General features: G+C 53.8%; 2 protein-coding genes across 7 annotated transcripts in view; one reads left to right on the plus strand and one right to left on the minus strand.

The window, feature by feature from the left end:
- Positions 1-333: 333 nt before the first annotated feature.
- On the minus strand, positions 334-4,069 carry LOC126960091 (uncharacterized). The gene is made up of 2 exons (XM_050800058.1): positions 3,667-4,069; positions 334-1,069 (listed from the first exon to the last, which is right to left on the minus strand). The coding sequence occupies exons 1-2, from the start codon at positions 3,678-3,680 to the stop codon at positions 406-408; spliced, it is 678 nt and encodes a 225-aa protein (XP_050656015.1). The 5' UTR covers positions 3,681-4,069; the 3' UTR covers positions 334-405.
- Positions 1,431-15,274, plus strand: part of NKX2-1 (NK2 homeobox 1) — a 48,570-nt gene continuing 34,726 nt past the window's right edge. The window contains exons 1-4 of one of the 6 annotated variants that reach the window (XM_050800048.1): positions 1,431-2,794; positions 3,062-3,295; positions 3,977-4,362; positions 5,325-6,960. In XM_050800048.1, the coding sequence (XP_050656005.1) occupies positions 3,219-3,295; positions 3,977-4,362; positions 5,325-6,067 (1,206 nt within the window). In that variant the 5' untranslated portion in view covers positions 1,431-2,794; positions 3,062-3,218 and the 3' untranslated portion in view covers positions 6,068-6,960. Of the gene's footprint in view, positions 3,879-3,976; positions 4,363-5,324; positions 6,961-14,906; positions 15,229-15,274 lie in introns of those variants that run through there. The other 5 variants (XM_050800049.1, XM_050800047.1, XM_050800050.1 and 2 more) reach the window with 5 other exon arrangements.

Genomic DNA, 15,274 nt, shown 5'->3' on the forward strand with positions numbered 1-15,274 from the left:
GTATGAGCCCTCTGTTCTTGTCTAGCAAAGTGACACTGGAGGGACAGAAGGGAGTTTCCCTGTGGCCACGCTGGTGTAAGCAAAGGCTGATGGCGATTCCGCGCATCTAGGGCCGATCCTGGGCCTGCGCCCCCTCAGATTCCCGGTCGAGCCGCAGCCAGCGAAGCAGAGCGTGGTCGGAATTGAGGCAGCGACAGTGTGAGGCTGCGCCAGGGAAAGCTCCGCGAGGGGCCAGTGTTGGGCCCTGCCCTGACCTGCTCCCCACTGTGCCCACTCCACCCCGGAGCAAGTTAGTTGCGGGATAAAGGAAGACGCGCAGACTTCGCGAAGTGGAATCGGGGTTATTCGTATTCATGGAAAAAAAAAATCACTGGTTAGCCGGGGTCTGCCCTATTTAGCATGAGTCTAGGAGGCGGCGGAAAGAAAGGACGCTCTTCGGTCAAAAGGAGGTGTTTTGGGCCATGGGAGGGACTCTCGAGGTCTTTGCTTGGATAAGCTCGGAGATACAGATATCCTTCTCTTCCCCACAGGTGCCTTAGTCTCCGGGCTTATTTTTGGCAGTGCAGCGGTACTGGTGAAGAAGGCAGAGCCGCGCGTTGAGAAGGTTAGGGTAGGAGAGGTGCTGAAGCCTGGGCGGCAGGGCGCTGCAAAGGCCCAGGCGAGGTGGAGACGAGAGCTTGCTGGTGCGCGCGAGAAGCACCCCTGCAGGCAGAGGTTGAAACGCCGTTCCAGTTGGTCCCAGAGTGAAGCGGGAATCTTTGCCCGCCCCAGCCACTTCGAGCTCCGCTCCAGTTCAGCTCCCAGATTCGCCACCTGGCTCCAGTTCAGCTCCCAGACTCGCCACCTGCTGCGCGGTTCTTGGGGAGGGGGTTCCTTGTCCAGAACGGGGAGGGGGGTTTCCTCGAGAACTGCAGGCCCGGTTGCCCCGGGACTCTCAGAGCCGGAGGCCAGGGAGCTGCCAGCCACGTGCGCCTGTGGCCTGCTGAGAGGTTGAAAAGCTGCCGAGGGACGAAGACCCAGGGGCTGTGGAAGATTCACCCAACTCTTCCTTTTACTCAGGTCTGGGGACCTAAAGAGGGGATGGGGATCGTCATGATAATAACTACCGCATCTTCAGTGCTGGCACTGAGCTGAAAAACATTTAAAGCTTTCAAAGCACTTTGATGTGCTCTATCTTACTTGAATCTCACAAAAACATTGTGAAGATTGATCTCCATTTCTAAATGGTGTTGAGACTGGGAGAGATGTACAACATTCTACACTTGGTGTTTCTTAAACTTACCAACAACTATGAAATAATGGCGAGTCAGAGAAAGAAGCTGGGTGACAGGGAAACCCACCCCGCCTTCGAAATCAGACCCCATTCGGGACGCAGGCCCGGCCAGGTCGCGCCTGCAGACAAGGTCTGTATTCAGCGTTGCCAGTTCTCCTCTGTGGTTCGCTTAAGCCCGGCGTCGCCTCCCCTCCTTGCTTAGCCACCACAGTAATCAATGCTCAGTTCGTCCGGTCCTGAGAGCGCCCCCCAGAGAAGCCCCTGGGAAGGAAGGGCAAGGAGCGGGGCTTCGCGCTGGTCTTTCGCAACACAAGCGGCGAGCGCGTCTCCCTGCGCAAACGTAGAGTGGCCTCCCCAGCACTGCCGTGGGGACCACACAAAAACGCGGGCGCAGGTGGGAGGGCGGAGGGTGCCCTGAGCTTTCTTTCGCCTGGTAAAGAAGGTAGGCTGTGAGAAAAGCCAATGTTAGTATAGACGTTGGCTTTGTATTGAGGGAGTAAGAGCACTCTTCAAGGACAGGGCTGAAATCTTTAAAAACAAATAAAACTTTCTCTACTATAATTGCTATTAATAATTTTAAAAAGGGAGCCTGGATGAATTAAGTAGCTCAAAACTGCCTGTTCATCATCATCAGGAGCTCCCTCTCTACAAGGAGGGGAAAGAAAATGTGAAAACAAAAACTAAATTCGAGAAGCTCCTTGACCAGCGCGGTTGTCTTGCAGGTACCCGCCGGGCCCGGCGGAGGAGCGCTCTGCCCTCCCAGCCCCCGGCGCGCAGAGGAGGCTAAAACAACCAAAAAGAAAGCAAAACAAAAACAATAATAAAAACGTTTAAAATCCACGGACAAAAACCGGAGTCGGTCTCAAAATCCGCGCCGTTCAGGGCTCCACTCGGTAGTCGACTCGGCTGCAGGCCCCGGCCTGGTCCGAACAACGCGGGGGACACCCCCGACTCCGCTGGGGATCGCAGCCCACAGCTCCCCCTCGCCAGGCGCCCAAGGACCCTCAAGGCGCGGGGCCCACACTTGAAGCCTGGGAACGCGCAGACAGGAAACCCACTTCCTCCTAAGCAGTTTCTTGCTCGTCGGATGAGAGGCGCCCAATTGAAGCAGAATGATCCTCATCTACTAATATCCAGCGTGGCCACAAAGCGACTGGCCATTTACGCCACCACTTTAAACAAAGATATTTGGTTATTCCCGGGAAGCAAGTGCACTTTTGCATGGCTGAGCTGCGGGCGGAGGCGAGCCTCAGCCCAGCCTCCCGCCCGCTGAGCTTCCCGCACCTCGGCATTCGCCCCCTCCTGGCCAGCGCTCCCGCCGCCGGGGTTCAGGCTCAGTTCCGCCCGGCAACAGACTGGCGGGCACTCACTCCGCTCCCTGCCCGCGCCCTCCCTGAAGCATCGGAGGGGAAAACAGCGTGGCTCTGGGCTCGGGTGCTGGGGCTGTGATGTCCTCGGAAAGTCAGCTTCAGCCCCAGAACCCCGCGTGTCTGGGAGATGGGCGAGGGTCAGGGACACCAGGTTTGTTCGAGGTGGGGCAACTTCAGTGACGGACCCTCCCGTGAGACCCCTTCCCATCATCCCAGCTCGGGGGGCCAGTGCTGTGTTTGCTCGGCCGGGGGTGGGGGTGGGGAAAGACCTGGGGGGAGGCGTGTTGGTGGGGGTGGCCCACTGAAAAACCACTGAGCTGCGGGGGCGGGTGGTGGCTCGGGGATCCGGGACAGCCTCCGGGAGGCAGTCGATCCCCTACTCAGCGCCCCCTCCGCCCGCTCGGATTCTCTCGGGTAGGGGGAAAGGGGGCGGGGAGCAGAGGTGTCCCTCTGACGGCGGCAGAAGAGAGGCAGACAGACTGACAGACACGTAGACCAACAGTGCGGCCCCAGGGTTCGTCCCCAGACTCGCTCGCTCATTTGTTGGCGACTGGGGCTCAGCGCAGCGAAGCCCGATGTGGTCCGGAGGCTGTGGGAAGGCGCGGGGCTGGGAGGCCGCGGCGGGAGGGAGGAGCAGCCCCGGCAGGCTCAGGTGAAACCCCCACCCCGTCCCTCGGCCCTCTTCTCCTAAAGACCTGTTCATGTCCGGGGAACCCCGACCGAATTGGAAAGTGGTTCCACTTTGTAACTCCGCAAGTTGGTTGCAAAGCAGCATTCACCTTCCTTCCTCCCAACCATCTCTCCTCCTCGGTTACTCCTCCACCCCACCTCCTGCCCTCCCCGCTCTCGGTTCCCTCCTCCTTCCCCACCCCTCCACCTCCTCCCCGCGCTCCGCTGGTACCCCACAAAAAATGGGGGTGGGGGTGTCCAAGGGAGGGGGGAATGCTTTGGGTCTCGTCTCTGCCTCTCTCTCTCTCTTTTGAGACCTAAAAATCCTGACAAGTGAAACTTAAAGGTGTTTACCTTGTCATCAGCATGTAAGCTAATTATCTCGGGCAAGATGTAGGCTTCTATTGTCTTGTTGCTTTAGCGCTTACGCCCCGCCTCTGGTGGCTGCCTAAAACCTGGCGCCGGGCTAAAACAAACGCGAGGCAGCCCCCGAGCCTCCACTCAAGCCAATTAAGGAGGACTCGGTCCACTCCGTTACGTGTACCTCCAACAAGATCGGCGTTAAGGTAACACCAGAATATTTGGCAAAGGGAGAAAAAAAAAAGCAGCGAGGCTTCGCCTTCCCCCTCTCCCTTTTTTTTCCTCCTCTTCCTTCCTCCTCCAGCCGCCGCCGAATCATGTCGATGAGTCCAAAGCACACGACTCCGTTCTCAGTGTCTGACATCTTGAGTCCCCTGGAGGAAAGCTACAAGAAAGTGGGCATGGAGGGCGGCGGCCTGGGGGCTCCGCTGGCGGCGTACAGGCAGGGCCAGGCGGCACCGCCGGCCGCGGCCATGCAGCAGCACGCCGTGGGGCACCACGGCGCCGTCACCGCCGCCTACCACATGACGGCGGCGGGGGTGCCCCAGCTCTCGCACTCCGCCGTGGGGGGCTACTGCAACGGCAACCTGGGCAACATGAGCGAGCTGCCGCCGTACCAGGACACCATGAGGAACAGCGCCTCTGGCCCCGGATGGTACGGCGCCAACCCAGACCCGCGCTTCCCCGCCAGTAAGTGAGGCCGCCCCACTGCGGGGCCGCGGGCTGAGATCAGGAGATGAGGCGAGAGCCGTCCAGAAGGCGCGGCGCCGGCAGGCTGCGCGCTGGGCATCAGGGAGGGCGGCCCGGCAGCGGCGCCAGGGACTTGGGTGCGGGAGCTGGGGATGCTTCGCGCTGCTCGGCTGGGGATCCAAGAGCAGGCACTTGGTAGCGCTGGGGTCCTGCGGTCAGATGCGGGTACTCGGCGTTTCCTAGGCGCGGTGGACTGGCAGTTCTGTTCCGCGCAGAAGACCTCGGGGAGCCGAGGGAAGCGACCCCGAGCTCAAGGAGCAGGGGCGAGCAGAGCGCGGAGAGGCTAGGCCCGGCCAGGAGGGAGGCTGCCCTGTTGGGAGGCACTCGAGCGCCCGTCCCGGCCCTCTCTCCAGCGGAGTCTGGGCAGGTGGGAGGACTCGCAGTTCCAGAGGGGACTCTAAGGGGCCGAGCAGGTGCCCTCACTGAGGCCGACAGGAGAGAAGCCAAGAGGCAAAGCGTCTGGGGGCTCCAGCTTTTGGAAGTCAACACCCCCTTTCCTAACCTCTCCAAATTGGGGTCTACCGTCGGACCCCAGCTCCCTGCCTGAGCCCAGTTCGCCGCCTGTGGCCAGCTAATCCCATTGCTCTGACCTGGGCTGGGCATGAAAGGAGCAGAAGCGGCCTTTCCCCCAATGCGTCTTTTGGTTCGAAAGAGGGAACTGAGACTGAGGGAGGGCAACCAGGGTTGAGGCTGTGAGCGCTCTAGTGCAGCCCTCGACGGCACGGCCTGGGGCAGGCGCTGGCAGTTCCCCGCGGATGGGCCTCTTGGGGCCCAGCGCTAGGCTGCCTGGGTCAGGAGGGCGCCGTCGGGTTGGGGCGGGCCGGGCGGGCCAATGGCGCGGAAAACAGGGGTGGCCTGGCTCGGCCTGGCCCCGGCCGACGCTGTGCGTTTGTCGCTTACAGTCTCCCGCTTCATGGGCCCGGCGAGCGGCATGAACATGAGCGGCATGGGCGGCCTGGGCTCGCTGGGGGACGTGAGCAAGAACATGGCCCCGCTGCCAAGCGCGCCGCGCAGGAAGCGCCGAGTGCTCTTCTCGCAGGCGCAGGTGTACGAGCTGGAGCGACGCTTCAAGCAACAGAAGTACCTGTCGGCGCCGGAGCGCGAGCACCTGGCCAGCATGATCCACCTGACCCCCACGCAGGTCAAGATCTGGTTCCAGAACCACCGCTACAAAATGAAGCGCCAGGCTAAGGACAAGGCGGCGCAGCAGCAATTGCAGCAGGACAGCGGCGGCGGCGGGGGCGGCGGGGGCGCCGGGTGCCCGCAGCAGCAACAGGCTCAGCAGCAGTCGCCGCGACGTGTGGCGGTGCCAGTCCTGGTGAAAGACGGCAAACCGTGCCAGGCGGGTGCCCCCGCGCCGGGCGCCGCCAGCCTACAAGGCCACGCGCAGCAGCAGGCGCAGCAGCAGGCGCAGGCCGCGCAGGCGGCGGCAGCGGCCATCTCCGTGGGCAGCGGTGGCGCTGGCCTTGGCGCACACCCGGGCCACCAGCCAGGCAGCGCAGGCCAGTCTCCGGACCTGGCGCACCACGCCGCCAGCCCCGCGGCGCTGCAGGGCCAGGTATCCAGCCTGTCCCACCTGAACTCCTCGGGCTCGGACTACGGCACCATGTCCTGCTCCACCTTGCTATATGGTCGGACCTGGTGAGAGGACGCCGGGCCCGCCCTAGCCCAGCGCTCTGCCTCACCACTTCCCTCCTGCCCGCCACACAGACCACCATCCACCGCTGCTCCACGCGCTTCGACTTTTCTTAAGAACCTGGCCGCGTTTAGACCAAGGAACAAAAAACCACAAAGGCCAAACTGCTGGACGTCTTTCTTTCTTTTTTTTCCCCCCTAAAATTTGTGGTTTTTTTTTTTTTTTTTTTTTTAAGAAAATAAAAACAACCAAGCGCACCCAATCTCTTAAGGAATCTTTAAGCAGAGAAGGGCATAAAACAGCTTTGGGGTTGTCTTTTTTGGTGATTCAAATGGGTTTCCCACGCTAGGGCGGGGCACAGATTGGAGTGGGCTCTGTGACATGGCTCTGGACTCTAAAGACCAAACTTCACTCTGGGCACACTCTGCCAGCAAAGTGGACTCACTTGTAAATACCAGGAATTTTTTTTTTTTTTTTTGAAGGGAGGACAGGAGCTGGGGAGAGGAAAGAGTCTTCGACATAACCCACTTGTCACTGACACAAAGGAAGTGCCCCCTCCCCGGCACCCTCTGGCCGCCTAGGCTCAGCGGCGACCGCCCTCCGCGAAAATTGTTTATGTTTGATGTGAACTTGTAGCTGTAAAACGCTGTCAAAAGTTGGACTAAATGCCTAGTTTTTAGTAATCTGTACATTTTGCTGTAAAAAGAAAAACCACTCCCAGTCTCCAGCCCTTCACTTTTTTTTATGGGCATTGACAAATCTGTGTATATTATTTGGCAGTTTGGTATTTGCGGCGTCAGTCTTTTTCTGTTGTAACTTATGTAGATATTTGGCTTAAAAATAGTTCCTAAGAAGCTTCTAATAAATTATACAAATTAAAAAGATTCTTTTTCTGATTAAAACCCTCCTTTTTGTTTGGTTTTGATTTGGCTTTAAATGGCTTTGAGGGCGGGGGCTTGGGAGGATCTTGTCTCTGGTCTGATGAGATTCAAATTGTTTGGGTTTGAGCTCAAAGGATTCTGAACCGGGTAAGGAGGTAAGGAGGCCAGGCCGAGAGTCCTTGCTCCACAGGAAGAGGGAGTTTTGTTCTTCTTTAGAAATTGTGTGGAACCAAACCTGGAGCAGTCCTGAGACTGCAATGGAGGACCGAAATACCAAACTACTTCCACCAAAAGGGAGAGGGAGAGAGAAAGAGAAAGAGACCAAAGAATTCATTTTCTGAGTCAGGCTTCTGTTGATAGGAGTTTCAGAAGTATCTACTGTGGTCTCACAAACCTGAGCCAAAGTTCTAAAACAGTGAGAGAGGACACCCATTTTAAATAACTCTGAGTGAGTTATGGTTTTTAGCGAATGGATCGCCTCTGTAGATTTGAACATCAAATCTTTATTTCTAATCCGTGGCTGAGCTCCTTCACAGAATTCGGTGGGAGGCTGTTTTCAAAAGTGAGGAAGTCATTCTGGGGTTTTATTTCTGCCCTAAAACAGGGATCCCTCTCAGGGACCAGCAGCAGACACCCACAGCCCCTGCTGCTTTTGGCTCCTTTGGCCTCCAATGGAGTAACACTGGGTGACAGGCCTGAGGACGTCCCAGGAAGGACTTTGTGAGCTGAGATTTCACTCTTTGTTGTACCGGTTTTTCTCTCTGGGATCCTAAATTTTTGTAGTAATGAATCTTTCTCCTGTTTGCAGTTCTTCACCTCCCAGCCACTACCTCCCATGCCAAGCAAAAAAAAAAAAAAAAAAAAAAAAAAAAAAAAATCATTTTTGATTCCTTCTTCCAACCTCTAATTTCCTGGTTTACTCAGTGCTTAGGGTTTGTGTTGGGAGACCCATCAGGGATGAGAGGGAGGGGAGAAGGAATGGTTTTGAACATAGAAAAACTGTAGTCCCTGGAGGGGCTGTAGCCTCTTCCGGGTCACCCTTGCCAAATCTACGGACGAAAGGCAGCTGAGCGAGCTGAGCGAGCTGCGGGCAGATGCCCCTCCCAGCACTTTCCTCTAGGCCTGGAAGTATTGGATTATGGGCACTTGATTCTTATTTGGCATGTACTCACTTCTCGCCTAGATTTTCAACTTTCTTTTTCTTCCTCTCTTTCCCTCTTTCATTTCATTGTGTCTGCATCTCTTCCCAATCCCTCCCTCCCGCTCCCCCACCAATAGCTTGTGAGGAAAGCAGACTGGCCGGAGTCCTCGCTCCGGTCCCAGTAGTCCTCTTTGTTGACTTCCTGGAGGCTCCTCTGGGGTGGTGCCTTAGGACTGGGGGCTAGGCCGGGCTTTCTCCCTCAGAAACCTGGGCCTCACTGCTGAGATACAGTTTCCAATATCCAGAGGGACTCGAAGATACCCAAGAGGATGGTTGGGTCTAGTGAGTGTGCTGGTTGAAAGGCGGGGAAGGGAGATTTTAGCAGGTCTCACATTTTGGAAAACAAACAAAAACCCGTAAAGTTTGACCACTTGCGTTGGAATGGTCAGCTGTGGTTCCGGGACCGGGAGTGTAGGTGGCTAAGGCACCCAGCTCAGGCCGGCCGGGAAGGGGATGTGGATACTGCAGCTGCTGTTTGGCTCTAGGTCCGGATCCCACGGAATTGGAGCTTCGCTAAACCTGCCCCAGCTTAGCCCAAACCCGGCCGGGGACCTGGCTGGCAGTGCCCGGCTGTGGTCCAGGCAGCTGCCCCGCACCCCATTCTAACCGGGAGCAAGCCTTTGGGAGTCACAATTTGAGTAGGCTGTGGTACCTTCGGTCTTATCATCTTTGCACTGGATGGAGTTTCCAACAAGTACATTCTTCTCCTCGACGTCTAGAGTCGGCGTAGTTCGAAGTCTGTTTACTTGTCCCGGGGAAAGGTGAACTCAGTTGGGTTTGGGGACCGAGACAAACAGGACCTCAGTCTCTTTCTCCCCATCAATCACGATAGCTCCATCCGCTCCCGCTCCCGGCTGGGGGACTTGTAGCAGCTGCAGGAAGAGACCTAGAACGCATTCTGAAGCGTTTCATTAGGGAAATAGGTGGCGCTGGGAGCAGTGCAAGAGGGTTCCGCAACCTGGGGACACCCTCCGCCCCTACAGCACCGTCGGCTTCTGGAAAGCCGACCGTCCTCCTTTCCGGGAATCTCCTGCATCAAGTCGTGCCCAATTTCTGGCCTCCCCTCTCGGAGAAATCGGTCTTCTGAGGATGCCCCTGGCGCTGAGGTGCTTGGAAGCTTCTGAGGTTTGGGAGCAAGTACAGTTCACCCCGAGATCACTGCGAAGCTTTGCCTCCGCCAAAGTACCCTACCAATCCCTAGGCCCCAACGGCTGCGAGGAGTGGGGGAGATTTTGCACACTGCACCCCCCCTTCCTCCTCTCCCCACCCCCACTTCGCCATGTAAACACGAGGACTTTCTCGAGAGCCTTGGAGAGCCGCTCTAGTGGCTTCGGGCCCTGAAACCCCAGACTGGGCTTGTTTGATGTTTAGCATCCCAAAGCGGCTCCCCACCCTGGCCCCAGCCTGGGAACTGGGAGCTGTGGGCAGGAGAGGAAGGAAAGCAGCTCTCTCAGCTAGCAAGGGGGTCAGGGACTGGGCCAAGCTCAGAAGAGGGGAGAAGAGCGAGACAGATACGCTCTGAGTAGGGGAGACAGGGATCCCGGGCTGTTGCGACTACCAACAAGGGCACGCACTGCGGTCCTCAAGGCCAGGAGGCGGATGGGGGCAGGGAATGCCTCAGCCAACAGGGCAACGGCTCGGCCCTGCTGCTGGCCCGGTGGGAAGTAGCCTGGGGCCCAGCGAATGAAATCCGAGTCTGGCCCGGGCAGTCTCCGCTAGAAACGCTCTGGGCGCGCACTCCTGGAGACGCGGATGCCCCGGGCGCTCCAGACCAGTGTCCTTGTAGGAGGCTTCTTCCCGAAGCTTAGAGTTTGGCCTTTCATAGGGAAAGACTTGCTGGTGAGCCTTCTAAGGAATTTTAAATCTTCCTGGGCCAGGGCTGGGAGCGAGCTCTAGTGACAGTGTCTTGGTCTGGCATCCAACTCTCCAATTTTGAGGCCGCAGGGAGGAATTCTCAGACTTTAGAGGCCGCACAGCCTTCAGCGCGCTCACCGCGTCCAGGCGTCAGTGAGGGGCTATCTCGAGGCGCGAGTGCACAAAAGGTAGCGCGAATCTCTTCTCAGGCGATCCAGATAAGAGGAAATGAGAGCGAGGTTTTCTGACTTCCAGCTCATTAGGGACCAGGTAAGGTCAATGCTTTCTCTATTATGTCTTTATCTTAAAAGCGGGTCAATTTAAGATAAGGGAAAAAAAATCCAGGATCTGTGTGAACCGTGCTGATAAAGACTGACCCCTTTTCTGAACTAAAAGCAAGCCAGGCAGACATTCATTTTCTATAAACAAGAGAGTTGTTAGAAGCTGCCTTGAATTCTGATCGTATGTCTCCAGACATCGCTCTCCCTTCCCTGCTCCCCACCCCCCAATTATTAGCGCGAGGAAGCGGAGTAGACGATTTTATTTGTGGAGAACTCGGAAGCCCATTGGGAGATGAGAATCTGAGATGATATGGTTCTTAGGCATGGGCTACTGGCTTGTTTAGTTCAACTAGGACTTTCTTTTCGAATGGAAAGAAAGTGACAGACACGGGTATTGGGAGGGAGGAGGCTGAATGTTTTCTCTGCTGTTAGATTCTGGTTAGGAGACGCTGGACACCATGTTCCTCTTGCTCTCCCTGCCTTCCTAGCTGGCGCGTTCCTCCTCGTGCAGTTGTGTTTCTGAGACTTCAGGCCACCCTCTGTGGGGCCCAGTTTAGTAGCTTACCTCAACTTGGAGCATAGGAAAGTTTTCTGGTGCCCCTTCGGCCAGTTGCTCCTAGAAGGAGTCTTATTTTCAGTCACCTTCTCTGGAAAGTTTGTCCACCCAAGCTGAGGGAATTGGATATGGATGGGAGTAGATGAAAGTAAGTTTTACTGAAGGGGGTCTGCATGTGCCCTTATCCTCACCTCATGTAGTTGTGTTTCTGAACTTTCTTTAATGAATCTCAAAGGAATGGAGAAAGAGCAGACTCAGCAACTTGGCAGCACAGCTCTTGCCTCAGCTGAAGCCATAGCTGAAGTGGCTGGCTGTATTTCTCTCTGATAGTGACCTAATGCCCAACTTGGTGGGCATCGAGGCATGATCCTGGGCTCCTGTGCCTCTCCTCGTTTGATAATGTTTCCCGTTTGACCTCTGCTACCTAAGCATTTATTACCCTTGTTGTTATGAGTTGTAGCCAAGTTTTGGAAAGGGTTAGATTTAAATCCATTTTGCTGTTTTATCTATTTTTGTTATTTGTAGGACACTTCAACATAAATTGATCACTGTTAGTGTTCTGCCTGAAATATAAATAAAACATAACATAAATGTGGCAGGCAAAAGCACTTGTTAAAGAAAACTCTTGCCTCCCACATAAAATCCACATCCGATTCTGCTTACTCTGTAAGTGATTGCACACAGATTTCTATGTATTTATATATATGTGTGTATAGAGGTATATATACATATGTATCTATCTTATACACATGTATATATAAATATCGATCTATCTTACACACATATATTTATTTTATAAGACATTCAAAACGAAAAATTGTAGTATAGAATTCTCAGAGATTTTACAGAACCCGTTAGATGCAAGAACATTGAATAAATTCACTACCTCAATTAAGGTGTCTCATTAGTTTCCTGAAAAATTCAAATAGACCAAAACCCTTTAGTTTTACCCACTTTAAGTTAGAATATTTATTTATTGTCATGTGAAACTCTGGATAACTAATTATGTTTTAGGAAATATTAAAATTTTTTCCTAAAGAATTTGAACTTGGTGTCTGAGACACAGCTGTGGATAAGACTTCTTGAGGCATTCTATAACAAAAAAAATATTGTCCCTTGCTGAACTTACCCACCTATAAAAATCATTGGTATAAATACTACTGCCCTGGGGCAACAACAGCAACAAACAAATGAAAACTGTTTCTGCTCTGCATTGGTTGCAAACGTCTTCTTGATTTCAGCCTTTAAGCCTTCACATAGTAGTGGAAATAAGAATGCAGGTCTGAGTGTTGTCTGACAGCAAGGAAAAAGGCAAACTTTTTTTCCTCTCCCTTTTCCCCTCTATTTCACACATTTCCAGAGAATCCGGTCTTTAATTGTTAGACCTTGCTGTTAGTAACAGCAGGCTGTTGGTGGAGTGTTAAACTTTCTATTTCTAGAGTATTGGTGATTGCTGATCATTCATTTCTATAAAATCAGAGATATCAGGCCATGAAGTATCTTTGGATATCCTTCCCCTGTCCCTGTGCTCTGGATCCAGTCTATGGTAAACGACCCACAACAGGTTGGCCTCTACCTTGCCTGTATTCTCCCTCCTAATACTACTGCTCTAAAGGTCCAAAGCTCTAGGAAAACAAGACTTTATTTGGCTCGCGTGCTACTGATTTACCTGATCTCTCCAGCACACGCGGGGCTGAGTGCGCGCGCGCAGAAGTAAACCTGGGAATTACCGTAATGACACGAAGAGGACCGAGAGCTAGTTCCTTTGAGCTGACTGCACGCTCTGCCATAAACCTGGAGACTCAGTCAGTGTCTAAGGAACTGGATATACCTATGTGTAAAGCGAACCTCGCAAAGTTATGGTCCCAACAGAGGCTTCCAGAGCATTAGGTCTCTGAAGAGACTTGCAGCGACAGACTTTTCTAGAGGAGACTCAAGCCGCAGAGGATTAAATCTCTCTCTCTGCCTGGCCACTTGATGGTGCCTCAAGGTCTGCAAGACCTGGGTTGCGACTAAGGGCCTGGGGGGCTGTGCAGTGACAGCTTCTTCCTTCCCTTCTGATTCTACTTCAGAAAGAATTGCAACTCTCAAACCACCGTGGTGCACACAGCACACATTCCTACCGCAAGCCACAGCAAACAGAAGTTGTAGCTAGTTCATTACTACCCACTGACCCGGCAGTATTAACTGAAATGTTGATTACTGCTCCCTGGCAGTACTGTTCCCTGGCAGGACTCCTGCGCCTGGGCCTGGGTGCAGTAAACTTTGGAAGTGCTGCATTGTATCATACCTACAACTCACACAATAGAAAAAGCTCAGACATCTCTCTACACATCTACATAGTCCATTCACTTCATACTGAAATCAAACAGAAAAACTTTTTAGAAGTATTTAACAAAAAGCCAACCGACTTATGGCCATCATTTAGCACTGGGTGGGGGTAAAGAGAAAGAGAAACCCTTTGAGATATATGGTAGCATGCAAACATGTTCACATTAACCTTCCTGTATTAACCATTTTCTATCAATTACAATGCCACATCAACACAATTAGTTGTTGAAAATTCTCAACATGGCTAAATACTTAGATTGCATTGGTGGTGCGCCTGTGAAAGCTAGTTGGGGGTTGTGTATGTGGTTCTGCTCATTGGAAAGACAGAAGAGAGAAAGGGGGCTGGAAAGGGGACTGGGAGAAAAGAGAAACAACTGTTCCTGGTGAAAGTGTGTGGGCTTCTGACGGAGGCTGGGGCAGCTGAGAAGTGCTGGTTATATATAGCTAGGTCAAAGTGATGGGGAGGTGGGGGTGATGGTGGATGACTGTGTATATATACTGTGCCTGTGGTGTTTAGGGGGTGATCCTAGAGGGAAGGGCCTGGGAGACGGCTGGGAGGTGGTGTGTGTACCATGTCTGAGCTTTGGGCCGGTAACACAATGGCAATGTAATTATCTGGCTGAAACACGCTCAAATGGCAAAAAGTTGCAAAATAGATCGACCTCCCAGAGAAGAGACAGAGCTGGTTACAGAGGTCTGCAGCCATCATCCTTTTTTCAATACATTTTAAACAAGAGGATCTAGCTAGTGATTCTGATTCAATACACATAATCAGTTTGCAAGTCTTATTTCCATTTGAAAACAGGGCCATTTGCAATCATAAGAGCCGGACACGCTGAAAGATACCGAGCGCATTCCGAGCAGATGATGGGTGACAGAATCTGTAGGCAAGCACTAAATATTTTCTTCCAGCTTCAGACCTTGGGCATCAGTCTTCGGTCCCGACGTATTTTAAACGGAATATTACTGTTGAATATATAATTGCTTAGAAAATGGAGACTCCATGGTTGGGAGGAAAAAACAGGCAAGAAAGGTGACAGAGGAACCTTGTTGATTGTGCTTCTCCTTGGTACTGGTTAACAGTCATTTAATGAAGAGTCTACCCATTGGGTAGAAAACTTGATAGAAAAATTGAATTGGTTTTTAAGGGAATGGCCGCCAGAAGGGGTTGCCGGGGTTAACATTCTCAGGCTGGAGCTGCGAATCCCTGGCTGGGTGTGGCCGGGACTGGCAGGGAGTCTGCGGGGCCTTCAGGGAAGCCCAGGGACAACTTTGCGACCTCCCAACGACGCCGCCAAAGACCTGGGGGCCCCTCGCGGCCCGGCTGTTCCAAACGGGTTGCCAAGTGTCTAAACTAGAAGTGTGGGCACTTGAAATCGCGAGCTGTCTTAGGGTCTCTCGCTGCGAAAGTTTGATTTCCAGGACCAAGAGAAGCAGCTGTCCCAGGCGCTTAGTTTCCGGCCCCGCAGCCTCATCCTTCCCGCACCCCCCACCTCTCAGTCTCCCCAGTCCCAGTCCTTACCCCGCCCACCCGCGGCCTCTCTCCAGACACCCAGCCGGCAGCCTGGCTCTCGGCCCCCGCCCGCCCCGCGTCCCCGCGTCCCCGCGTCCCCGCGTCCCCGCGTCCCCGCGTCCCCGCGTCCCCGCGTCCCCGCGTCCCCGCGTCCCCGCGTCCCCGCCCCTGCCCAGGTTCTTCCTCCAGTTCCCGCGCTGGGAGCAGCCTCGGCCGCGCGCCCCCTGCGGACGCGGCCCCCAACCCCTCCTGGAGATCACAGCGGCAAGTCTGGTGTGCGGAAGAGTAGAAACTTCCCGGGAATTTAGATCCCAGAATATACAAATATTAGTTCACTAGGTAACGACGATGATGCAAACTCCAACTTGTAGGGCTTTAAAAAAAAGCTCTTAACGCACAATCTTTCTTTGTACAAATAAACGAAACCAAACAAAGCCAGCGAGGTACTGCTGTTTCCCTGGTAAATTTTCTTAAGGAAAAGAGAGATTCCGTCTCTGCCCAGATATCAACATCTAACGAATTTTCTAGGAGACTGAAACTCAAGCTAATAATAGTATGTGCTTAATGCTAATTCCATTTTTATTTCAAAGGGGGGTAAT

The sequence above is a fragment of the Macaca thibetana genome, chromosome 7, assembly GCF_024542745.1.
Source record: "Macaca thibetana thibetana isolate TM-01 chromosome 7, ASM2454274v1, whole genome shotgun sequence".
In the NCBI taxonomy this organism is placed as follows: domain Eukaryota; kingdom Metazoa; phylum Chordata; class Mammalia; order Primates; family Cercopithecidae; genus Macaca; species Macaca thibetana.